Source organism: Diceros bicornis, chromosome 18 (genome assembly GCF_020826845.1).
Source record: "Diceros bicornis minor isolate mBicDic1 chromosome 18, mDicBic1.mat.cur, whole genome shotgun sequence".
Taxonomy (NCBI): Eukaryota; Metazoa; Chordata; class Mammalia; order Perissodactyla; family Rhinocerotidae; genus Diceros; species Diceros bicornis.
This window is the reverse complement of record NC_080757.1, coordinates 16,137,912-16,163,074: the sequence shown is the minus strand read 5'-3', so window position 1 is coordinate 16,163,074 and position 25,163 is coordinate 16,137,912. Positions and strand designations below refer to the sequence as shown.

At 51.7% G+C, this 25,163-nt stretch overlaps 1 protein-coding gene across 2 annotated transcripts in view; it reads right to left on the bottom strand.

The window, feature by feature from the left end:
• Window positions 1-2,908: 2,908 nt before the first annotated feature.
• Window positions 2,909-25,163, bottom strand: part of SLC43A2 (solute carrier family 43 member 2) — a 37,647-nt gene continuing 15,392 nt past the window's right edge. For both annotated transcript variants that reach the window (XM_058560135.1, XM_058560136.1), the window contains exons 6-14: window positions 15,390-15,482; window positions 13,097-13,230; window positions 12,809-13,011; window positions 12,185-12,331; window positions 8,916-9,057; window positions 7,370-7,499; window positions 5,322-5,395; window positions 3,938-4,061; window positions 2,909-3,368 (exon numbers count right to left, since the gene is read on the bottom strand). In XM_058560135.1, the coding sequence (XP_058416118.1) occupies window positions 3,207-3,368; window positions 3,938-4,061; window positions 5,322-5,395; window positions 7,370-7,499; window positions 8,916-9,057; window positions 12,185-12,331; window positions 12,809-13,011; window positions 13,097-13,230; window positions 15,390-15,482 (1,209 nt within the window). In that variant the 3' untranslated portion in view covers window positions 2,909-3,206. The remainder of the gene's footprint in view (window positions 3,369-3,937; window positions 4,062-5,321; window positions 5,396-7,369; window positions 7,500-8,915; window positions 9,058-12,184; window positions 12,332-12,808; window positions 13,012-13,096; window positions 13,231-15,389; window positions 15,483-25,163) is intronic.

Sequence of the window (25,163 nt, the reverse complement as noted above, 5' to 3'; positions counted from 1 at the left end):
CCCGAGTTCAGGGAGACCAGAGAGGAAAGGGGCTCCTGGCAATGCTCCTGAGGCTGGCCCAGCCCCCTTCCTCACTCTGATAGAAACCTTGGGGCCTCATCACTTCCTGCTCCTTCCCACCAGGAGCCTGGAGGACAAAGGGAAGACGGAGGGCCCCAGCCTCTTGGTGCCCTCTGCCTTTGATCAGCCCGTGGTCTCCTCCCTATCCCAGGGCACTCCCCTCTAGGTGTGGGGTGACCAGACTTCACCAGCCTCCAGGGCCAAGATGACTCTACTAAGTAGAGCTCACCCCACTCTCCGAGGAAGCTCTCGGCTCCAAGAAATGCAGACCATGCCTGGATTTGCTCCCTTCCTCAGGCTGTTGCCGCCCTGCTTCCAAGGCCTGGCGGCCCCTGGGGCTGCCACGCCTCATGGTATGTCCTCTAGAGGGCCCTGGCTGCTCCAATGACTTAAGAACCATATGTGAGTCCTGGCTCTAGCCTTAAGCAAGTTATTTCACCTCCTTGGGCCTCAGTTTTTCCAGCTGTAAAATGAGGATGATAGTATCTATTTAACTCCTGGATTGTTATCATGATTCAGTAATAACAGGAAAATATGTAAGCCACCAGCTCTGTATAGTCAGAGCAGAATGACTGGCCCTTGTCAAGGGGTGGGAGTGCAGGTGGCACCTGAGCCATCTGGTTCCCTGCTCCCACGTTCATGCCTTTAATCCCCAGGCATAGCTGGCCCTAGCCTGTTTCCCACCCTGCACTCTCATTTTTCAGTGCCTCCTTCTTTCCACAAAGTGCCCACACCCTGCGGGTGGGTGGGAGAGAGGCAGCAGCTCCCACTTTGGCTGGGCCAGGGCACTGCTGGGGACAGCATAGGCCATGTCTATACAACCTCAATGTTTTCCCAGCTGGAAGGGCTCTGGCTAATCAGCATTTCCCCAAACCTCACTCCTCTTCATCATTAGGTCTCAAACTTCAGGGGGGCGGGGCACCAGAATCACCAGGTGGGGCTTAGCAAAATGTAGACATTAGTTTCCCTCTAGGTCAGAGGGAAGACCCAAAATCTACATTTTTAACAAGCAGCCCAGGAGCTCCTGCTGCAGGTGGGCATGGGGCCATAGTTGGAGGATGGCTCTGACTGTGAAAACCACTCCTCAGAACATACCACACTCCCTCTTGGAGAGCCACAAAGTCCACGAGCACGCTGAAAGTGCTGCCAGTGCTTGCTGTAAACAAACACACTTGCCTTGAACTCAGCATTTCCCAAATCTGACTGTAAAACTTGCTTTTTAAATTAGAATAACCATTAATATCTCATAGGATTAGTGTTCTGAGGAATGCTTTAGGAAAGGTTGATCTAGTTCTTTTTGTTTTAAACAAATATCTTTTGTTTTTAATATCCGAGTGGACTGAAGCCTAGGAAGATTAGGTGTGTTCAAGGTGCTCGACTGTTAATGCGGAGCTTGAATGTGGGCCTGGGTCTGCCCCTTCCCGGGCTCCATCCCTCAACCCCCACATTCTGCCTGTCTTTTTGAGCCTGAGACTCTCCTGCGGTCCCCCTGTATCCTGAACCCTCAGGGTAGTTGACCTGTGAGGGGAAATCTGGGTAGGGGATGACAGGGGGTCAGGATTAGCCTGTTTGGCTGGGACAAGTAGCAGAGGAGGGAGTGGCCCCCGCTTTTAAGATGTCTGCACAAGCCCAGTTAGTCTGCAGGTGAGGTGGGGGAGGTCTTTTCCTGGCCCACTGCCCCTCCCAAGACGGCAATCACTCAGAGATGGAGAGCAGCTGCGCAGGACTGGGGATGGCCAGTGACAGGATGTCTTGTCTTGCCTTCTCTTCTCAAGCATAAAACAGGCACATGTAGCCATTAACTGATATGTTAGCAGGGGTGTCCTTTACCAGGAGGAAAATGGATTTATTGCTTTATAAAAAGGAATCTGATAAAACTTAAAGGCAAAAAAACAAAACTATAAACCTAAAAATCAACCCACCCCTCTCAGCACTCCCAACAAGTCTCAGACACATTTCTGGGGACAGTCAAGTTGGGTGGGTTGGTAAGCCAGGCCTGCCTGGCACAGAAAGGGCGGCCTCTCCCGCTTAAACTGCTCCAGGGCTCTGGGGGAGTCTGCCAGCAGGGGGCGCTGCAACCCCACAGGCTCAGACAAGCTCCAGGCCCTGAGCGGGGCTCACTCAGTTGCTGGGCCTGCTGCAGGCCTGGCTGGCCCCTGGGCGGCTCCGGAAGGATAAGGAGAGACACCCAGAGCCCCTACCTACCATCACCTCACACACATTGCTCACACATATCACACATACACACATCCCCCATGTACACACACCCCTAAGCCCCTCACAAATCCACCTCCCTACCCAGGCCTGGACCTCAATGTCTGTCAGCCACAGCCTCACTTACACCCCCACAAAAACAGCTGGGTGTCAGGGGGTGCTCTACTGGGGCCCCTTCAATTCCCTTCAGGTCACAGACTGGATGGAGGGTGGCAGTGGAAACTTGCTCCCCACTTAGGCCCTGAGAGAGGAGGTGAGAGACTGCTGAACAGCCTTATCCATGGCTCCGTGTGACCAGCCAGCCCTCTATCCCCTCCCCAGGCTTTAAGCCAGGGGGGCTTCTCCGCAGGCCTTTAATGGGAGGACAGGCCATGGACAGGCCACGGGGGGCTGGAATTACAAAGGAGTTAGCACCAACAACAGGAAGCGGGTCCTTCCTTCCTTAGGCAGCCTCCGACTAGCCAGGGGAGGAGGTGAGGGGCCAGGCGAGGGGGGTGCAGACAGTGCAAGCCTTTGTCCTCAGGCAGGCGTGGTCAGTGGGCATGCAGTCGAGGGGCAGGTGGCAGGCAGCGGATGGCAGACCCCTCTGCTTTGGCGAGAGGCAGAATCCAGACACTTGAGGAAGAGAGCCTCCTAATTCCTCCTGCAGGCACCATGGAGCCTCAAGGTCCCAGGGCCCCTCGAAGGTGGCACAGCAAAGCCCAGGGCAGCTCCTGCTTCCAGCAGTAGGAAAATTGCCCGTCTGGTCTGGGCCCTCTCCTGTCCTACTGCAGAGCTCCGAGGCAGGACTAGGGCCCTGGGAGGGAGCGTGGACTCCAACATGGTGAAGGAGAGGATCCTGGGGGTGCATGAGGGTCCTCTGGGGTGGGGAGGAGGACATCAGTGAGTCACTGAAGCGAGGGCAGGAGCCCACAGTTCTGAGGTGCTGGGTGCTACACAAAAGCCTCCCGGTTGGATGAGCCGTTGAGCTTGAGGAAAAGCTTGTCGTCTTCCCTCTTCTGCTGCAGCTGCCTCTCCAGCTGGCGCCGGTAGCAGATGAGGTAGAGGGGCAGGCAGAACCCCAGCATACTCACGCCCAGCAGCCCCACATTCACCTGCAGAGGCAGGGATGAGAGTTGCCATCACATGGGGCAGGGGACCAGGTGGGGGCCGAGGTCTTTGCAGAGCCCGGCTCAAGACCTTTCCTCACACTCAGGTTTAGGAAAGGGAAGGAGGTCACAGGAGAGGAAAGGAAAAACTGAAACTGGAAGGTTCAAGAGATCCAAGGGCCAGTTGTTCCACATTCCAGCATCAGAATTCCCCAGCTGTCCATGGGCCACTCAGCAGCCCGCAGGGCCTCGGCCCCCCACCTCGGACCTGCTGATCTGAACCTCCAGGGGCAGGGCCGAGATTGGGACAAGCTCATAGCACCTGGTGAAGAATCCCAGCTCACAGGAGGGGCGGGGACAGCAACTCGGTTCTATTTATCCCAAAATCAAGTCCAGAAAGGACACTTTTCTCCTTCTGCTCAGCCACTGTTCACAAGGGGACCCCGAATCGGTCCTAAAAAATTTCCAAACTGCCTGTCCTCAGGGCTCAGGAAGCCCCTGAGTGATGCCTCCCAGCTCCCAGTCAGCAGAGTGGGGCAGATGCCCGTAACCCACTGTCCCCCGACCCTTCTTACCCATAGAGGGTCTCCTTGGAGGGGACCCATCATGGCCAGAAACAGAGGCTGCTGCAGGAGAGCGAAGAGTGCACTGATCAGAGACTGCAGTCCTGTGAGGCTGCCAAACTGGGTGGAGGGGTACCTGCCGGGGCAATAGAGAACCTGTCACCACAGGTGCCACTCTCAAGCTTTCCAAGTGCTCCTCGGCCTCAGCCTGGCTCCAGGTGCACTGGTGCCCTCAGGCTGCACCTTCAGTGCCAGAGAAGAGGCAGGAACAGCCTCAGAGAATGGTGGGTGCCCACCCTTGGATTACTTTCTGCTGAGCGGTCCTGCAAAGTAAATTTCTCTTTCAGCCCAGCTTGAGGCCCAAGACTCTGGGGTGGACCCCACCCCACCCAAGTGTGTCCTGAGCCCATGGGTGTCTGGCCAAGCTGAGTGGAAACTGTACTGCCAGCAGGAGTCCGCAGCTTGGGAAACAGGCCAGGCAGCAGGTTGGAGTCTGGGCCTGGCTCTGCTGTACCCTCGTCCAGAGGAGCATTGTGTAATCACGGAAACTCAGCATCACAGCTCTCAGTACTCCCTCAGACCCTGCCAGGGCAGCCGCAACTTCCTCCATGCCTGCGGGGGTGGGGGACACGCAGACCTGGAATGACCCCCGTGGGATGCAGTTGAGAGGGGAAGAGAGATGCTGAAATTCTAGCAAAATCTCAGCAAACGTCACGCTCTGTGGCCCCAGAGGTGGGAAAGGGCTCCCAGCAAGGAAGAAGCTAGTCTTCAGTGAGAAAGAGACAGCGGGTGGGTGTCTGGGTTCCAGTTTTTGAGCCAAGCTCCAGCCCAAGAAGAAGGAACAACTGTGGTTCCTTATGCACCTCTGGCCTCTTGGAAGAGGAGGCAGGTTTCCTTTTCCTTTAGCCGAGGCCTGAGGAGGCTATGGGCAAAATCAGGCCCTTTGAGGCTCTGGGTGAGAACTGTCTGATACGTCCTGGGCTCAGTTATCCATATCACTGCCCCTGCTGAGGGCCATTTGAACGTCAACTTTTAGCTTTGGGCAGCCAGAACCCACCACTGCCTTTCCCATGAGCAGCCAGGGGCAGCCCCAGGACTCGGCTGAGCAGCTGTCCCCAAGGCAATAATGAGCCACACCTGGGCACTGACCCTGGCTGGGAGAACTGACTTCGTGTTAAATGCCAAAGCTTGTGGGCAACCAGCTGTCTGCCCACTGACCCACCTCCTGCCAGGTATGGCCTTCCCCAAACACCCAACAGAAGCCCTGGTACCTGTCACCTGATGCAAGAAGAGGGGGCAAGCTGGCTCCTCTCACGACCTTAGTCCCACCACAAACCTCCCTCAGGTCATTCCTTCACCCTTGGCCACTAGGCCACCCACAGCTCCCAGGACTTACACGGCGGCATACAGGCCCCCAACAGCAGAGTGGATGAATCCTCGTACAATCGTGTGTAGGATGAAGGAGAGGATCTGAGGGAGGGAAAGCAGAGCATGAGCAGAAGACTGTGAAGGCCCTCACCTCTTCCCCCACCCCACAGTTCCTGGGGTTCTGAACAAAGGAGCACTGGCAGCCTGGAGTTGGTTCTTACCAGCTCTCCAGGGCCAATTCCTGAATTTTCAGGAATTTTGTGAGCCAGTTGTTAAACACAGTCATTACTAAAAACTAAATTTTATAAACTTGCAATTAAGCAAATTTATATTAAAAGCAAAGGTAATGAATACTTAAAACTCATCATGTCCTAATTATTTTACTGTGTTTTACTATTATCTGTTCTCTTAAGGTTTTTTAATGTCTATTGTATATGTACGGTGGAAACACCACATGATGGTGTGTTACTGTGAATCTCTTTCCAACTCCACAATCGGTGACATCATATTGGTTGAAATCAGCCATGATCAGAGTATTTACACCATGGAAACTGACAAATGCTAAAAACTAGGGCTCCCCCCCGCCCCCACCTAGAGCCTGCTGTATATATTGGTGCAGCACGAAGTAGGAGGTCACTAATCATGACTCGATCTCCTGCCTTTGCTGACCCAAGGACTGTGCCCAGAGGTCTCCCGGGCCCTATTGGCAGGTGGCTGTCCTTCTCCTCTTGCTAGGAAAGTTCTGCTTCTCGAGAAGGCTGCAGCTGGCAGGCTCAGCAAGCTCCGAGAAGCACTTGTTAATGATTTCTGAGAGGCACAAGAGCTGTCCACTTTGCCACCAGGACCTTTTGCACACAGCTCTGCCATCCTGCTGGGCAGCCAGGACCTGTCTCCAGGAATATGGGCAGTGGAGGCGGCAGGGGCTGCTCTCTGTGGAGTTGAAAGAGGGCTGTGCCCGAATGTACATGCACATACTCGTGCAGGCTCCTCTTTTCCACTTCCAAGGTTTTGTGGCCTTTTCATAATTTTTCTTTCAATAAGAACTAAATAAAACAAAGGCAGATGACTGTCTTCCACTGAGCACTGCCTCTTGGACAAGGTGGTCAAGGCAAGGGTCTGCGTCTTGCAGAGAGGGCAGCTACCAGGAGGCCGGGGTGGGGGTGGGCACCAGGAATGCAACAACACCCCCACCCAGAACTGCTACAAGTTTCCAACGGCTTACTCTGGCCTGCACGCACAGTGTCAGCACATACGCATCACAGTACCCGTGGGCGTTGCATACCTGGGTGTTCAACGTACCTCAACCTGTGGCCACTTGCAAAAAGGAACGGACTCTCGCTTTCCTCTTGGACCTGGCCCAAGATACCATCTGGACTTGGGCTACACCCATCTGGAAGCAATGCCATAACTCACGTCCCTTCAAAGCTCATAAATTTGGGGATTGGGGCTAGAACACTTTCATGGACCTAAGGGTGGAGCTTAGGCAGGTGACAAAATCTACCTTGCTCACAATCTCTGCCAAAAGTCAGGTTTCAAAAGCATCAGAAATCTTGTGCAAAGGAATTAGGCTTTTGAACCCAGATGCCAAGTGATCATCAGTCTTTTTTCAGTCTCTACAACGTAGAGACCCTGTGGGCATTCTTGTACCAGAGAAGCAAATGTTCCTACCAATGCCACAGACTGGCCAGACCTCTTTGAACATCAGATTTCAGCCGTTTGAGCAAATGCAAAACAAGCAGCCACACAACTAGCCCCCACAGTTCCGGGAAATGGTATGATGGTTGTATCCATGGCATGCAAGATGCTCAAAAGACCAAGAAAAATGATATGATTCATAGAGAAGAGTATTCTGTGAAAAGCAATCCCAGTTTCATTTACAGCTCACTCCCAGCATCGAGCACAGAGCCTGGCAGGTAAAGGTCCTTGATAAATAATGGCGGGCTGGTTGGTTGGTTGGTTGGATTAAATGAATGAAAAATCACCATCTTCTTTGTTGATAGCTTGCATGACACATCATGCACCTTTTAGTCTCATTATCCCATACCCCACCTGACCTCTCCCTCTCCCTATACCCACCTGTAGAGGCAGGTTGGGAATGAGGCAGGTCACCCCAAAGCCCACGAGCAGCAGGTTTGTGAAGGCAAAGGCCCGTATGGCGTTGTTGATCTTTTGGATCTGCCGGTCCCGCTTCTTCTTCTTCTCGCCTCTGTGGAAATACAGAACACACATAGGAGCTGGGGGCTCCCGGGAGGAGGATGGGCTCTCCCAAGAAGTCAGGCCCAGGGAGACACATCTTGTGGACAATGCAAGACTCAGAGACCACCCAAGCACGTTTTAGGGACTGTTGGGGTTGGGCCACCACTAGGGACACTCCCCACTGCACCCTCTCGACTGAGCTCTGAGTGTCAACTTCAGTGGAGAGGTCAGATCTGAGAAGACGGTCATCAACACACTGCACTGCTTCAGCGACGACTGAGCTCCAGTGATGGGGAGGGAAGGAGTAGAGTGTGCCCAAGTTAAGGTTGTGGCAAAGCCTCACTTCACTATTGGCTTCAACTTCACCCAAATCCCACAGGGAGCTGATGATAAATCAGATGAGAAGCCAAATAAGGGAGTGAGTGGATTTCCCCTTGCGGGGCAGGAGGGGGTGAAGGAGAAACAAATATGCAGCAGATGGAACTGGAATGGGCACAAACAACCTCCTGGCTGTAGGATCTGACCTAGATAACAGAGCAGTCTCTATAATTATTTCCTTGTGAATTCACTATTACTGATTCTAGTCTCACCACCCACACAGACACCCCATGGACAATTGTAGGACATGGAAGAATGAATGCCAAGTGCTCAGAGAGGTGCAGGGAGGCCCAGGCCCACCACTTCCTCACCATGTGACCTCAGGCAAGCTCCTCAAACTGCTAGCTTCAGTTCCCTCATCTATGAAATGGGTATAATGCTAGGACACACCTCATCGCGGTGCTGAGGCTTAACTGAGATAGTGTGCATTAAGTGCTTGGCAAAGGGCCTGATATAATAAACAGCAGCTTATTATATTAAGGTGGAGTCATAGAAGACAGCATGTAACTCATCCTCTGATCTTAGAGCCCAACCCTTATATAAAGTAGGGCTCCAGTACCTTGTTTAATCATCACAATCATGAACAAGTCTATCAACACATATTACGGTTATAGCCACTTACTACTCACACCGAGTGGAGTAAACCTTGTAGGCAAACAGGACTGTGTAAAGATGTCTATCTACCCACTGTGCTACTTGTGCTGCGGGTCTGAGAGCAGGCCTGAAGGCAGAATGGTTTGAATCCAGTTGTCTGCACAGAGACATCCTCTGGCTTCTCCCCTTCTTTCATTGAGCTCAGTGCTCCCTGAACTTTAGCACACTGAAGAATTTCCATAAAGAAGCAAGAGACCTAAATGTGCGCTGAGCTGAGTGAGCAAGTGTCTTAAAATCCTTGCAAAAGCAGCTGTGCACAGACCCCTCCCGCGCCACTCCTGCTGACTTTGAAACCTCACCCACCCACCTTGTCCCTGCCTGACACCTGACTCCATGGGTCTCTTTCTCCAGGGGCTAGGGGCCGGGGGCTGGGGCACAGGCCCTGCCTACGCACTGGTTGGCATCTTTCTCCTCTGGCTCCTCAGAGGCGGCGTCTTCACACTCCTTTAGCTTCCAGTCCATGACGTAGCCAATGACAGGGGCTGTCAGCAGGCAGAGCAGCTGGAGCACACCAAAGATGGAGGTGTAGAGGCTAACTGGGGAGGAAGATGAACTGCGTCACGGGGGCTGCTGGCAGAGGCCCAGGGCAGGGACTAGGCAAAGTTTGAGACCCCACAGGCCCTTCTGGGGTCTTCCTCAGACCCCCTCGTCCCTGTGGGTTGTCAGGGGAGCCCAGAGACTTTAACCTCTGAAGTCAAAGCTGGAGCAAGGGGCAGGCCACCATACTCTCTTCTCCAAATCCCCTGCTTGTTTCCAAGAAACAGCTAATGAAATCCAGTATGTCACAATGACCTTCCCCAGAAGCTCCAGGAAGTCTCTATGACTTGGGAACCACAAAATTACCAATGCTTAGGACTGATGCTTTGTGTGTGACTGGCCATTAGTTTTCTGCCTCTAGAAATATAACAGGAAGGCACTACTCACAGGGGCTCTGACGTAAGGGCTTCACTCTTCAAAAAGCCTTAAAATTACAATAGGATTTTTCAGGCAAACAGAAGCTGAAAGTTGACTGTCCCACTCCCACCCACAGCTCTGGCCAAGAGGGATGTTTGGAGTTCAAGGCGAGGTGTTTCTTGGTTGAACAGAACTGGCTGGGAGGGGATGTTGCAGTGTTCTCCCACAATCCCCCCGGCTTACCAGTGGCCATCACTGCATCGAGAAAGCGAAAGTGAAAAAGCAGAAAGGAGCGAGGTTAGCAGCAGAAATCTCAGGTAGTTATAGGGAGATGTGGCGTGGAGGCAGGCTAGCTCTGGGCCCAGCGCACACACCGTTCCCACCGAGACCTGACACCTGACTCTCAGGGTGCCCGGGGAGGCAGAGCTCAAGCCAGGCTTCTGGGAGCGGACGCAGGAGAGGGCCCAGCACGGGCGCCTGCTGATGTTTTCCTGTCTGCTGGGGCCTCAGTCATGTGCAGCTGGTGCCTCGTCACAGGAAGGCTGGTGAATCAGGCCTGTGACCTCGCTGGGGACTGTGATGGGGAAGTGGCGTGGGTGTGGAAGACGCGGCAGAACCAGGGCCCCGCACTGTCATGAGGCCCTTGGTAACACTCTCTGTTATGGTTACCTCCTGCTACCCTCCAAGGGTGGGAGGGGTCAAAGAATCCACCCTGACACCCAGCCAAGCATCTGACACCATGAGTCTCCCCCACACAGCCAGAGCTGGGCTCCCTTCCACTCCACCAGCTCCCTGACCCTGAGGCAGCCCCTCTGGGCACAGCCGGGCTATGGGTGTCTGGCGAACAGCTCACAGGAGCAGGATGGGCAAAACCAATGCCCTGTTAGCCACAGACCGAATTTCCTGGCCCAACTTCCTCAACTTCTTGAAACTGACTTTCTGAATGTGGGAAACAGTTGGAAAAAATTCCTCTTGGGCAGCAAAAGATTTCTCAGAGAACTCGAGTAAAAGGCCATGACTTAGGAGCAGGGAGATTTGCCTTACAAGGGCCAGTGAGGGCCTTTCTCTGCACACTTCAGGCCTCCACCTCTCTGGGCCTGAGAGTTTATAAGAGAAGGTATTTAGACATGATACATCAGCTTTCCTCAAAGTGCAGTTCGCAGATTTTTTTTTTTTTTTTGTGAGGCAATCAGCCCTGAGCTAACATCCACCAATCCTCCTCTTTTTTTGCTGAGGAAGACGGCCCTGGGCTAACATCGGTGCCTATCTTCCTCCACTTTATATGGGACGCCGCCACAGCATGGCTTACCAAGCAGTGCGTCGGTGCGCGCCCGGGATCCGAACCAGCGAACCCCGGGCCGCCGCAGCGGAGCGCGTGCACTTAACCACTTGCGCCACCGGGCCGGCCCCCAGTTCACAGATTTTAATGAGTGTTATATAATAAAACGTTCCTGTGGGGGCCGGCCCTGTGGCGTAGCGGTTAAGTGCGCGCGCTCCACTGCTGGCGGCCCCGGTTCGGATCCTGGGCGCGCACCGACGCACCACTTTGTCGGGCCATGCTGTGGCGGCGTCCCACATAAAGCGGAGGAAGATGGGCAGGGATGTTAGCTCAGGGCCAGTCTTCTCAGCAAAAAGAGCAAGATTGGCATAGATGTTAGCTCAGGGCTGATCTTCCTCACACACAAAAAATGAAATAAATAAAAAAAATAAAATAAAATAAAACGTTCCTGTGGCAGCAACTTGGGGGAACATTATTGGCTAAAACAAAGCTAAACAGGTAATTTTTCGCTGTAGGGCTCGTTATGGCCTTTACTATGTGAGTGTTCCTCCACTTCAGTTCACCACGGGACTCCCATTTCACAGTGCAGCCAGTGCTGTCTGGGTCCCTTAGTCATCTTTCCCTTTTGTTAAGGCTGGATTTCTTGTCCCCTTTAAAAACTGTATTTGATTCCTAGGATATCTTCCCCTAGGGAAAAACAATTAAACCCACAAAAAAGTTGCACACCAATGAGATTGCAATAAAAATGATTTACTGAATGTGTTTGTCCCACTTAGGGATGACTAAAGCTGACTCAGCTCAGGCCCTGAGGAAGTTCTGACTTTCTTTGTAGAATCAAAACCTCTAATCAGCTGAGGACCTTCTGTGCTGTTTTGGGAAAGTGGCATGTGGGTTATCAGTTCTGTTTACCAGACTTAACAAGCCTCGACTGGATCACATACAGGAAACCTCTGCCTGGCCTTGTTTCCCGCTTCAGGGCACAGATCCCAGTGCTGGCCCAATTGCTCCTAAGTCTCCAGCCGTGACGGCCCATCCCCCACCTGGACACCCAGCCTCTCCATGTGCCAGCTCTGCGGTTTGTGGGGGGAGGAGATTCCTGGCATTGGGTTTGATTGGCATCTTTCAACAAGCTCTCAGGTGTACTCTGTTCTATTCAATGTTTTCAGTTACAAACACACTGTCCCCCTCAGGCAATGAAAAACACACACCCCACAGCCCAAACACATGTAGCTATTTTAGTCCTCCCCTCCCTCCTAAACCGGGAAACTCTGACGGGGATGTGAAGGAACAGTTGGGGTTGGCTGTGATGAAATGGCTCCGACAAGCAGTCAGTCCCCTGGATTTCACCATTTCACGGCCCTGCTGGTCCGGCCCAGCCTAAGCCCTTCCAGCCAGCCAGGCAGTGGGCTTGACCTCAGGCGGGCAGGAGTGACCACCGCTCGCAGGGTACCCTCCTGTGGGGCTGCGCACCAAGTTCCAGGGCCACCTACCTATGTCCTGGTCGCCGCTGACCAGGAACTTGAGGATGTTGTTCATGGCACCCATGTAGAAGATGAGCCGCAGCTGTGTGACGCACATGGTGACTAGGCTGAGCAGCAAGATGGGGCTGAACACGCTGTGCATGAACGAGGGGGCTGCTGTGGGAAGAAGGCCATGGGCACTCAGGGAGGGCCCGGGCCAGTACCGCTGTGGCCCAGAGCCCACCCCCCTCCAGGGGCCGGGCGCATGGGGAGGAGAGGCCCGATTTGGTGACTAAATCACTCCATGGTGGATGCAAGGACGGGCCCGTGTGAGGTCAAGGGTACGGGTGCTGGAGTTGGGTCACCCAGTTGTGAAATGAGTTGGGTGAACCCCTTACCCTCTCTGAGCCTTAGTGTGCTCATCTGGAAACCAGGCAGATGGTGCTGCCTACCCTTTCGGGACGAAGTGGGAATTAAGTGAAATGACACCCACAAAGCCCTTAGCTGGTGCTGTCCCCAGTGAGGGGGGCTGAGGCTGTGGCTTCCAGATCTGGATTGGCCATCCCCTCCCCGTGGCCAGGGTGTGGGTGTGGGTGCAGATGCCCCTGCGGACGTCTCAGGCAGGACTGGAAGGTGTGGCCGCGCAGCGAGTACCTGCCGCGTCCGGCTGGCACTTCACCTCCAGGTCGACAGTGGACAGGCACAGCTTGTGGCCCTCCTGCAGCGCCGCTTGCTCCTTGGCGCTCCTCAGGGAGCTGCCCACGCTGAGGCGGCGCCCCACGGTGGTCACCTGCTTGTAGAACTGCTTCCCTGTGATCTTGTGGTCAAAGCCCAGCCAGCTGAACTTGATCTTCACCCTGGAGGCCACAGGAGAGTGTCCGTCAGTGCTGCCCGGGACCCTGGGCGGGAGAGGGGAGCAGGGCAGACAGTACATCCACTTACGAATAGTCCATGTCCTCTGGCCCCGGGAAGGGCTCCAGGGGCCAGTTAAAGAAGCAGTTGAGGAAAACTAGCCCGGAGCAGCCGGCCCAGACCACAAGGATGACGATGAAGGAAACACCAAAGTCATAGATGACCTGACAAGAACAATGGGGGAGGGGTGGGGCAGGGGACAGAGTTAGCAGAGGGAAGCTGGAGCGGGCAGGGGGCATTTGGCAGCTCTGCTCTCCCTGAGCTGAGCTGTATGAGGAGGCACAGCCCCGTCAGCCTGAGTGTTTCGTCATCAGACACTGCACCCCAATAATCCCAGCTCGCCCTGGCTTGTCATGAATCCCATGCCTCCAGCTTGGACCAAATGTCACCTCTTTTTCTTTTTCTTGTGAGGAAGATCAGCCCTGTGCTAACATCTGCCAATCCTCCTCTTTTTTTGCTGAGGAAGACAGGGCCCGGGCTAACATCCGTGCCCATCTTCCTCCACTTTATATGGGACGCTGCCACAGCGTGGCTTGCCAAGCGGTGCGTCGGTGTGCGCCCGGGATCCGAACCGGCGAACCCCAGGCCGCCGCAGTGGAGTGTGCGCACTTAACCACTTGCACCACCAGGCCGGCCCCCCAAATGTCACCTCTTTAAAGAGGCCTTCCCCGGGGCCAGCCCAGTGGCATAGCAGTTAAGTTCGCACGCTCCACCTCAGCAGCCCGGGGTTCGCAGGTTTGGATCCCGGGCAAGAACCTACGTACCGCTCATCAAGACATGCTGTGGGGCAGGCCCTGTGGCGCAGTGGTTAAGTGCGCGTGCTTCGCTGTGGCAGACCGGGGTTCAGATCCCAGGCGTGCACCAATGCACTGCTTGTCAAGCCATGCTATGGCGGCGTCCCACATAAAGTGGAGGAAGATAGGCACAGATGTTAGCCCAGAGCCAGTCTTCCTCAGCAAAAAGAGGAGGATTAGCCACAGATGTTAGCTCAGGGCTGATATTCCTCACACACACACACACACACACACACACACACACAAAAAGCCATGCTGTGGCAGCGTCCCACATAAAATAGAGGAAGATGGGGACGGATGTTAGCCCAGGGCCAATCTTCCTCAGCAAAAAGAGGAAGATCAGCAACAGAGGTTAGCTAAGGGCCAATTTTCCTCACTGGAAAAAAAAAAAAAAAAAGAAGCCTTCCCTGACCACTCCCATCACTGGCTCACACTCAACAGCCCTAGCTGAGATTACTGACTTCTTGATTCATTTGTTTGTCCATTGTTAGTCTAGCTCCCTGAAAACAGACACCTGCTAGCCTTGTCCATTGACGTTTCTCCAGCATCTTGAAGAATATACATGGTAGCTGCCAAAAAAATACTCAAGGAATGAACAGATGGATGTCTCACTTTGCTCCTCTGTGAAATGGGCGTAACCCTGCCATGTACCCTCATGGTGTTGTGGTAGGCATTAAGCAGGTGTGATCCTGGTAGAGTGCTCAGTACAGGGCCTGGCAGGCGGGAAGCCTGTTATTGTCATTATTATCATTTATTTCCAGCACTAGAGTCCCCAGGGAGGGGACCAACAGACACTGAGAAGAGGAGGAGGAGGAACTTGTAGGCTCCTCCACACTCCAGGAGGGAGAACCCCTCAAGTCTACAGGAGGGCTGGCCCCTGACCCTCCAAGCCCCTCGATTCCTAGGTGGCCAGCCACATGTGTGACTCCTTCTCATCTGTGGCCTCCCTCCCATGTCCCTTAGGAAAGGGGATTTTACTTGGTGCTGCTGCCAGAAAAGGGAGAAGCCCCTTCCGAAGCACTGGCTTCAGGAGCAACAGGGTCTGGAGTAGGAACGGGCTGATGGACTGTGAGGTGTCTGCTCCATTCTGACCCTGGGTGACTTCCACGGGCTCAGAATCCTGCCTGGGAGGGAAACAGCTGAGCCAACTTGGCTGAGAGCAGCACTCCGGCTAATGGGAGTAACAGCCCAACAAGAGCAGACCTGGGGGTGGGGAGACTGGAGTGGACTCAGAACCGGGGACACCCACCCCCTTTCCCTACCCCAGCCCCAAAACGCAAAGACAGCCTGCAGGAACACCCTGTAGTGATATGCTTGAATTTTCTGTCCCCCATGGCCCAGTGGGTTTCTTTTCTGACTCCTGTGGTGTCCAGGTGCATCCTCACAGGTGTGGGTCGTGGGGAGGGGCTGGACCCCGGCACCCACAATTACCTCCCTCTTCAGAGAGGGGTGAAGGAGCCTTGGGAGAGGCCTCTGCCCAGACACTAGTCAAAATAAACGTTCTGGAAACCTGCTGGCCACACTCTCACCTTGATTCCTGGGAAGGTGACTGCAGAAGAGGCATAGGATCCAATCATCAAAGCAATAAATGTAGACCGAAGGTCGCCAAACATGTTGGGCAGCTGAAAGATAAGAAGCCAGGGAGACTTCAGCTGAGAGAATGGCAGGACAGGGGAAGAAGGAGAGGAAGAGAGAATCAAGGCATCCTCAGGCACCATTTCTTTTTTTTTTTTTTTTAATAATTTTATTTATTTTTTCCCCCCAAAGCCCCAGTAGATAGTTGTATGTCATAGCTGCACATCCTTCTAGTTGCTGTATGTGGGACGCGGCCTCAGCATGGCCGGATAAGTGGTGCGTCGGTGCACACCCGGGATCCAAACCTGGGTCGCCAGCGGTGGAGCCTACGCAATTTACCGCTAAGCCACGGGGCCGGCCCTCAGGCACCATTTCTTATCTGCTCTTCTCCCTGTGTAATTCACAGGGTGTGGGGTTGCGGTGATTACTGCTAATTGAAAGTTTTTCCTTCCTGGACTGAGGTTGATAAGGCGAGGGAAGGAGAGGAATGCAGAACTTGGACTCTGATGTAAAGACAGAGTAGTTGGGCTTCCTGGCTGGCGAGGGTCCCCTCTCTGCTCCGGCACAGGCCGGGGGCCTTCCTCTCTTTGCAGGGTTCCACTGAGATGCCAGCAAGCAAAGTTGTGAGCCTCAGGCATCCCTCAAAGGGAGAAAGCCTGCTAAAGACAAGAATCTATTTGGGGATGCGAGTGTCGTTTTATAAATAAAAATATCAACGCCCCAGAAGGACCAGATGTCAGCAAAAGCTGCTTTTGGTTTTGAGAGAACAGGGTTTTGGAAGGTGCCAATCAGAATTCTACAGTCCCCTTGGGGCTGACAGGGATACGGCCTGGGATTCCTGCTTGTCCATTTCTATGTGCAAGGAGGGCTTTCCCTTTCCTCCTGACATTCTGCCCCAGTGATCGGCACCTGAGAAGGCAAATGGCAAGAAAGAGGCCACTCTTGGCATCTCACATCAGCTCATTCTGGGCCCATCCGACATGACTTGGAAGCTAAATCCCTCGGCGATTCCACACAAATCCAGGCATGATAAAATATGACAAAACAGTTATGGATTCACAGAAGTGGGGCAAAGTACATCCCCCCAAGCGCCAGTCATGGCTTCTCCCACTAACCTCCACATTGCACCACATGCTGTAAAGCTTTCCCATCTACACCCAAAATATCCCTGGCGTTGAGGATCGCTCTCTGATAGCTAACCTGTCTCACTGCATTCAGGCCATTTATATGGACCTAATCTACGTTCCCCACCCCCATTTGTCTGGAATCATTTTGGGGTTTTACCAAACATGAAACACATGAGGGCCGCCCGCAAGCTAACGTGCTGTTGCTGAACGGAGGCAGTCTGAACTTGGCTACACACCTGCCCCTCATCATTTCTGCCTGTTTTGCCCACAGTTAAAAACGAGTGAGGGACATCATCAAAATTAAAAACTTTGTGGTATATATACACAATGGAATACCACTCAGCCATAAGAAACGATGAAATCCTGCCATCTGTGACAACATGGATGGACATTGAGGGTATTATGCAAAGTGAAATAAGTCAGAGGGAGAAGGTCAAATACCATACGATTTCCCTCATTAAGTAGTAGATAGTAACAATAACAAACAAATGCATAAAGACAGAGATTGGATTGGTGGTTACCAGAGGGGAAGGGGGGAGGGAGGAGGGCGAAAGGGATAATTCGGCACAAGTGTGTGGTGATGGGTTGTAATTAGAATTTGAGTGGTGAACATAATGTAATCTATGCAGAAATAGAAGTATAATGATGTACACCTGAAATTTATACAATGTTAACCAATGTTACTGCAATAAACAAAAAATAAAAAAATAAAATAAAATAAATAAAAACTTTCATGCTTCCAAGGACACCATCAACAAAGTGAAAAGACAATGCACAGAAGAGAGAAAATTTTTACAAATCATATACCTGCTAAAGGACTGGTATCTAGAATATATAAAGAACTCCTACAACTCAATCATAAAAACATAACCTATTTTAAAAATGGGCAAAAGATCTGAATAGACATTTCTCTAAAAAGATATACAAACGGCCAATAAGCACATGAAAATATACTCGATATCATTAATCACAGGGAAATGCAAATCAAAACCACAATGAGATACTGCTTCATACCCCCTAGGGTGGCTATAATAAAAAAATCAGATAATAACAAATGTTGTGAGGATGTAGAGGGATTGGAACCCTCATACACTGCTGGTGGAATGTAAAATGGTGCAGGCACTGTGGAAAATGGTCGGGCAGTTCCTCAAACAGTTAAACCATATGACCCAGAAATTTCACTCCTAGGTATATACCCAAGAGAAATGAAAACACTGTCCACACAAATACTTGTACATGAATGTTTATAGCAGCATTCTTCATAATATCCAAAAAAGTGGAAACAACCTCAATGTCTATTAATGAATAAATGGATAAACAAAATGTGGTATATCCATACAGTGGAATATTATTCAGCCATAAGAAGAAATGAAATACTGACATATGCTACAACATGGATGAACCTTGAAAACATGATAGGTGAAAGAAACCAGTCACAAAAGACCACCCTATGATTCCATTTATATGAAATGACCAGAAGAGGCAAATCCATAGAGACAGGGAATAGATTAGTGGTTGCCTGGGGATGGGGTAGAGGAAGTGGGGAGTAAACAGGAAGGAAATGCTAATGGGTACAGGGTTTCTCTTCGAGGTGATATAATTGATTATGGTGATGACTGTACAACTCCGTGAATATACTAAAAACCAGTGAATTGTATACTTTAGGTGAATTATATCTCAATATTACTGTTGAAAAACATGAGTAAGGGACTTCAGATGTTTTGGGATCCCACGATTAAAAAGGAATATGAATAAATCTATAGTGTATGGCCACCAAGCCATTTATGGCATGGGGCCAGGGTAGCCATCCAGGCTCCCCAAAGAATTCCCAGCACACAAAGGGCCCTTCTTTCAGCCCCACACGGAATGGATTCTCTGTCCACTCAGGCTTTTCAGAAAGGGTCAGAGGGGGACAAGGAGCACATGGAAATTCCCCCCGGTAGGAGCCAGAGAAAATGTGATGTGCTCATGTGTGCCGGGCACACCCAGGTGAGCATTAAAGGCACCTGGTCTTACTCTTTGCACACCTGCCTCCCAGGAATGCTGCAGTTCAGAGCACAGGCCTCGGCTCCCGAGCTCCCATATTCGGGCTGCTCCATGCTAGCTACTCCAGCAAGGCAGCCTTGTAGGGGAGGCATCTCTGGGGCCATATCCGCCCCAGGGAGAATCCAAAGATTAGTTCTGCTTGTATTGAAGGAGGGAACAATTCCCGCCCGGGATGCCACTCCAGCCAGGGCAGGTGAAGGAAGAAAGGGATCAAAGAGGGTTCAGAACCCAACCAGAAGAGCAGATGGAGGCCCAGAGCCTAGTGTAGAAAAGGCCACTTGGTGCAGAGTCAAGGGAGGGAAATGCTTTTGTTGCTGCAGTCACCTTGGGGCACAGAGTGGCTCAAACTTTTCCACAGACCTTGAGGATACTCCAGAAAAGCAGACAGCTTGCTAGCTAGCCCTTGTCCTTCTACTTAAGCTCAAATTTGCCTTAACCTAACCCAGGCTAGAGGCCAATACAACAGGGGTTTGGAGTTAGCACGCAACCCTGACCTGATCTTCTGGAGTCTTCTCCCCAAAACTAGATCCAGGACAGGGAAGAACAGGAAGCTGGAAGCAGAGACTGACTTCCCATCTGCCCATGGACGAGGCCCTCGCCCTCATGCCTGGACAAGGGCAGTGGCCTTCCAGCTGCCCTCCCTGCTGCCCTGCCTAGAACATTCTTAGCAATACCAAGAAAATGCTCCTCTCCGACATGTTATTTTGGTCTCCAGGGCCATTTCTAGGGGAGTACGGAGCCTCAGGGCAAACCATACTATACAGCCCTCCCATCAACACCTACATCCTGTATTTTAAATTATGATTATTTTTCCTGATTAGAAAAGCAATGCGCGTCCTTTGAAAAACATTTGGCACAAAGTATACATACAGAAAGAATAAAATAAAAATCACCGATACAGTCATGTTACCATTTCGATATATTTCCTTTTAATCTTTTTCCTATAAATACCTATAACTTTTTAATAAAACTGGAATCATATGCTACATATTGTTTTATAAACTTTTTCTTTTTTACTTGATACATTATAAATGTTTTCTAATTTAGTATTCACCTTTAACATAATTTGTTACGATTGTCTGGTATTTCCTTATCTGGATGGTCTATAATATATGCAACCATTTCTCCGATGTTGGACCTCAGGTCTTTTTAATTTTTATCATAAATAATATTTCAATGAACATTCTTAAAGATAAACATATGTGCACATAACTATTATTTACTTAAGGTAAATTCCCAAATGTAGAATCATTAGGGGGCCGGCCCCATGGTGTAGTGGTTAAGTGCGTGCGCTCTGCTGCTGGCGGCCCGGGTTTGGATCCCGGACGCGCACCGACGTACCGCTTGTCAGGCCATGCTTTGGCGGCGTCCCACATAAAGTGGAGGAAGATGGGCATGGATGTCAGCTCAGGGCTGATCTTCCTCACAAAAAAAAAAAAAAAGTAGAATCATTAGCAAAAAAGGAATACACATTTATAAGTTTTTGTGATACTCTGTGCCAAACTGCCTTCCAGAAAATTCACACCAATGGCTACTCCGACCAGCAGCATAGTAGAGCATCTATTCCATTGTAGCCACTCCAACATTGTGTGTTATCATTATTTTGAATATTTGCCACTTCACCAATATCCTTATTTTAAAATCCATTTCTTCATGTATATGGATGAAACGAATCAATGACTGATATTTGCTTCAAAATAATCTGGATGGTGGGTGGAGGCAGAAATGAAGCAAGGCTGGTCACGAGTTGATAAATTATTGAAGTTGCAAGATAGGCTTCATTAGACCATTCTCCCTCACACCATGTACATTTAAATTTTCCCATGATTAAAAAAAGAAATTGAGGGGCCGGCCCGGTGGCTTAGCGGTTAAGTGCGTGCGCTCCACTACTGGCAGCCTGGGTTCGGATCCCGGGCGCACACTGACGCACTGCTTGTCCAGCCACGCTGAGGCGGCGTCCCACATACAGCAACTAGAAGGATGTGCAACTATGACATAAACTACCTACTGGGGCTTTGGGGGGGGGGGAAAGGAGGAGGATTGGCAATAGATGTTAGCTCAGAGCCAGCCTTCCTCAGCAAAAAGAGGAGGATTAGCATGGATGTTAGCTCAGGGCTGATCTTCCTCACAAAAAAAATAAATAAGTAAAATAAAATCAGTCATTTATATTCTTCATTTGTCCTTTTTCCTTATGAGGATGTTAATCTTTTTATATTGATTTTGTATAGGCTCTTTATATATCAAAGACAGTCAAGGTTTGTCCATATACCGCAAGTATATATTCCTACTTTATCATTTAACTTCTTAGTTCATGGTGTTTTTTGACCAACAGAAGTGTTTAAATAGGCAGTCAAAGTGTATTTCAGCTTTTAGGAACTACCTAGCATTTGCGTTAGATGAAATCTCTCTGAAAAGAACATCAAGGATGACCTTTTTTTTCATGAGGGAGATCAGCCCTGAGCTAACATCCATGCCAATCCTCTTTTTGCTGAGGAAGACCGGCCCTGAGCTAACATCTATTGCCAATCCTCCTCCTTTTTTTCCCTTTTCTCCCCAAAGCCCCAGTAGATAGTTGTATGTCATAGTTGCACATTCTGCTAGTTGCTGTACGTGGGATGCCGCCTCAGCATGGCCCGACAAGCGGTGGGTCGGTGCACACCCGGGATCCAAACCTGGGCCGCCAGCAGCGGAGCAAGAGCACTTAACCACTAAGCCACAGGGCCGGCCCCTCAAGGATGACCTTGACCAATGAAATTCAAAGCATAAACATCCTGGCAGTAAGTTAATGTGTGGTCACAAATGAATAGCAAGCACAGAAGAGAAGGTTTCCCTGTGGACATTAATTATTTCTTAAATGTTAACACTAATTGTGTTTTATCCTTTAAGCTGCTTCCTTCCCTTCCTCTCAAAGCTGTCACACCTGCCAGAGATTTCCCCACTTGCTGTGCCCAGGAACAGCCTGATCAGAGAATTTTCTAGTATACAATATAGCATAATTATATTCATATAATAATATTATATAATAGCATTATTATAATACTAGCAACTATTTTTAGTACCTACTCTCTGTATTATCTTAAAAACCCTCAAAACAACCTTACGAGGCAGGTGTCATTTATTACCCTCACTTAATGAGTACAAAACTTTAGGATTAGAAAAGTCAGAGGGCTCCCCCAAGCTGGTAAGGGTCAAATTTGGGACTGATTCAAAGCAAGTCAAGCTTATGTGCATAGCCACTGGGCATCTCTGCTCTTGGAAACCTCACATGGCCCGTCGGGTACACACTTCAGTATGGGCCCCAAGCCAATTACCCTCACCTCTCACGCCTCTATGTGTTCCTTATTAAGCATTCTGTCTGCTCTCCCCACCTGAGATTTCTTACATCCCTTCTGATGCTCTTTTTAGACCTATCTGCCCCCTCCCCTCCCCTTGACTTTCCTTGGCCAACTTCCCCATGGTCCAGGGCCTCACCATCAAGTGGACTTTCATTTGCCTATGGACTCTCCTGTTTCATCTTCAGGTCTGAGTCTCCTTCCCGCTGTTCTCTACATCCCTCCTCCCTCCGTCTCTCCCTCCTTCCACCTTCGTCTGACCTCAACTGCACATAATGGCACCTCAGAAGCACTGGTGATGGAGTGACGGCTGAGTACTGAGCAGAGTGCCCTAGTGCGGGCCTCAAGGGCCGGGTGGAGAGGGAAGAACTAGCTCTGCTGCCAAGTGGGAAGCTGGAGCTGTGCTGCAATGACAGATGCCAGGGGAACACACTCAGCAGAGGCGGCTTCCTGACTCTGGATGCACAACTGCATTCCCAGGTGGGGAGCGCAGGCCCCCTCCCCCGGCTCTCAGTGCTTCCTGGCCACCCCGGCTGCCTCTGCACAGCTGGGGCTGGAGTGGGCTCGCAGGGCAGACCCCACCTCCACGCCGGCTGGCTCACATGGGGATGCCGGGGTGAGTCATTCTCTCGGCCCCTTGGCTGCACTGTAAACAGGCCCCAGCCGTGTGACCTTCCCAGAGGAGAAAACAGCAGCTGCAGGCGGCCCCTCCCCCTGGAGTTCTAGCCACACAGCCGGGCTACTGGACAAGATCCCCAGAGGCCTAGGCTCCAGGGCGGTGAAGGTGGTCTGTGCTCCTTGGAGGACCTTCTCTAAGATGCCTCTCTACCAGGGGACCCCAAGACAGGCCTTGGGGTTGCTGGCAGGCAGGGACAAAAGGGCCACCGCATAGCCCCCTGCCACTGACTTTCCATATCTGTGGTCTCCTGGGCCCACCAGCTGGGGGCACAACCCTGGCCCTCAGGGGGATGCCCCAAGGCCCCTTCCAGAGGTGAGCCTTGTCCTCAGGCGGCTGGTATACACACCTAGAGCTCTGTACAACCTGTATAGGCCAGGATCCAGGTACCAGTCTGGACAAGCGGAGTCAGCAAAGCTGGGTTATTTCCTAACCCCAAACAACCAGGCGGCTCCAAGCACTCACTGCCAGGAGAAGGTCCTTGTGGTCACCTTTCCGCTTCACTGCGGAAGGGGTGGGGAGGAGGGACTCCATTCCCCCAGCCAGGTCCAGCCCTGCTGATGCCCCCACTGCACTTTCCATCCACCCGGAACGTGCTGAGCCTGTCACAGGCTGGACCAGTTCCTGAGGCGGAACCCTCTGATGGGTGGATTTCTCCCAGGCCAATGGCGATCAGCTGACCGCTCTGGGTGCTCGAGGCACAGCACAGAAACCAAGAGGCAGAACCAGCCCAGGGCATTGGAGATTCCTGCTCACCTGGCACCTGGGCTCCCGGAAAGCTGGTCAGGGTGCTGTGGGTGGGGACTCTCTCCTGGCTGTAGAAATGGGGCAGCAAAGCAGGAAGACCAAACTCCCACTCCACACCGGGGGCATCTGCCTCATTGCTGTACCCCGAATCTCCCTGCGCTCAGGTATTTAAAGCGGGATATTTATTCTGTTCTCTTCAAACTCGGATCCCAACTCCCATGGAATTATTTTTTGCTCAGGTTCCAAGTCAGACTTCGATGAATCAAATAGGAAAAGCCCACAGAGAAATTTTTTGTTAAGCAGCCTGGCAACATTTTGTAATTGCTTTTCAGCTCAGAACTCCCCGTCCCGCCCACACTGACAGGGGTCAGAGTAATGGAGTGGAAAAGATATGTCCACAATGTTGGCTGCATCTGCCCCCATCTCTAAGCAACCCAGGCTCTGGATCTCGGGGTGGCAGCCCAAAGACACAGCCTCAGCCACTGCTGGTGTTTGCGCTCCAGCCGATGAAGCGAGTTAAAGGGTTGTACAAACCGAGACATTGAGCAAACAGACCAAAGCCTGCTGTCCAGATGTCCAGTGGGGAGGTGAGGCTCAGCACCTCGGGGAGTGCTCTGCACCTGTGGAGTGACCTGGCACCCTCCTCCGAGGATGTCACATCACCCAGCCCAGGTCCTCTGCTGCAGGGACCTGGGAAACCCAGTTTCGGCTGTCGGGCAGCCCCCCAGGCATGGGACCCACCCGTGCCCCTCTGAGCCTCCACTCCAGAGGAAAGGATCACCCATGAGGATAGACCCCTCAGGCTCTGCAGGGAGGCCTATCAGCCATCTCATCCTGGCCTGTGGGGAAAAGGCATTTGCCAACCCCCCCTCCACCAATGTGGGTAACAGCTCACAGCCCCTGGTCATCTTTATTTATACCACAGCCCATGCAACACAAAACCCCTGGGACTCAGAAAGTCCCCAAATTAAGGTTTCCATGGCAACACATTCCCTTCAGATTCCCAGGTTATCATAGAGTGATTATTCATGGCCCCAAAGTGGTTGTAGGAGATTTGATTTAGGAATCTCCAAAAGGTGACCCTAAAAACTCCTTTGTCCCCCAAATTAGAACATGGGTGGGAGACACAAACAGAAAGTGCCATTGTGCTGCTAGCTCGGCGTCTTTGGGAGCCGATCCTGACAGTTCTGCTTTTTAAAGGCCGGGGCCGTGTCAGAATGAGATTCAGCTCCACTCAGCAGAAGCCTCGGCCAGCCCTCGCACATTGCCCAAGAGCTCCAGCCCTGTCCTCGCTGACCTGCTTCTCATTCCTCTTTCAGGTCTGCTCGGGGGAGGAGCAGCCAGGGAGCCCTCATCTGAGGCCTCATGGGCCAGGGGAGTGCCCAACGAGATCCCTCAGACTGGGGCGGTGGTGGAGGGGGAAAGATGACTTAGAAAGTGCACAGGGAGTTGGCGTGGGTAACTAGAAGGGGGGTCAGCAGGATGTGGGGGTGAGAGGGTAGGTGGCAGCCCCTGCCTTCCGACAGGGAATAGTGATTGAGAAACTTCTTGGCACCTCTACACCAAAGGTTGTCAAACTTTTTCTGTAAAGAACCAGATAGTAAAGATTTTAGGTTTTGTAGGCCACGTGGTCTCTGCACAACTACCTCACTCTGCGCTATAGCACAAAGGCAGCCCCAGACAACACGTAAACAAGTGGGTGGGGCTGTGTTCCAATAAAACTTTGTTACAAAAACCTGGGTGGTCTGGATTTGGACTGGGGGTGGCAGTTTGCAAACTCCTGCTCTAGACCCAAGAATG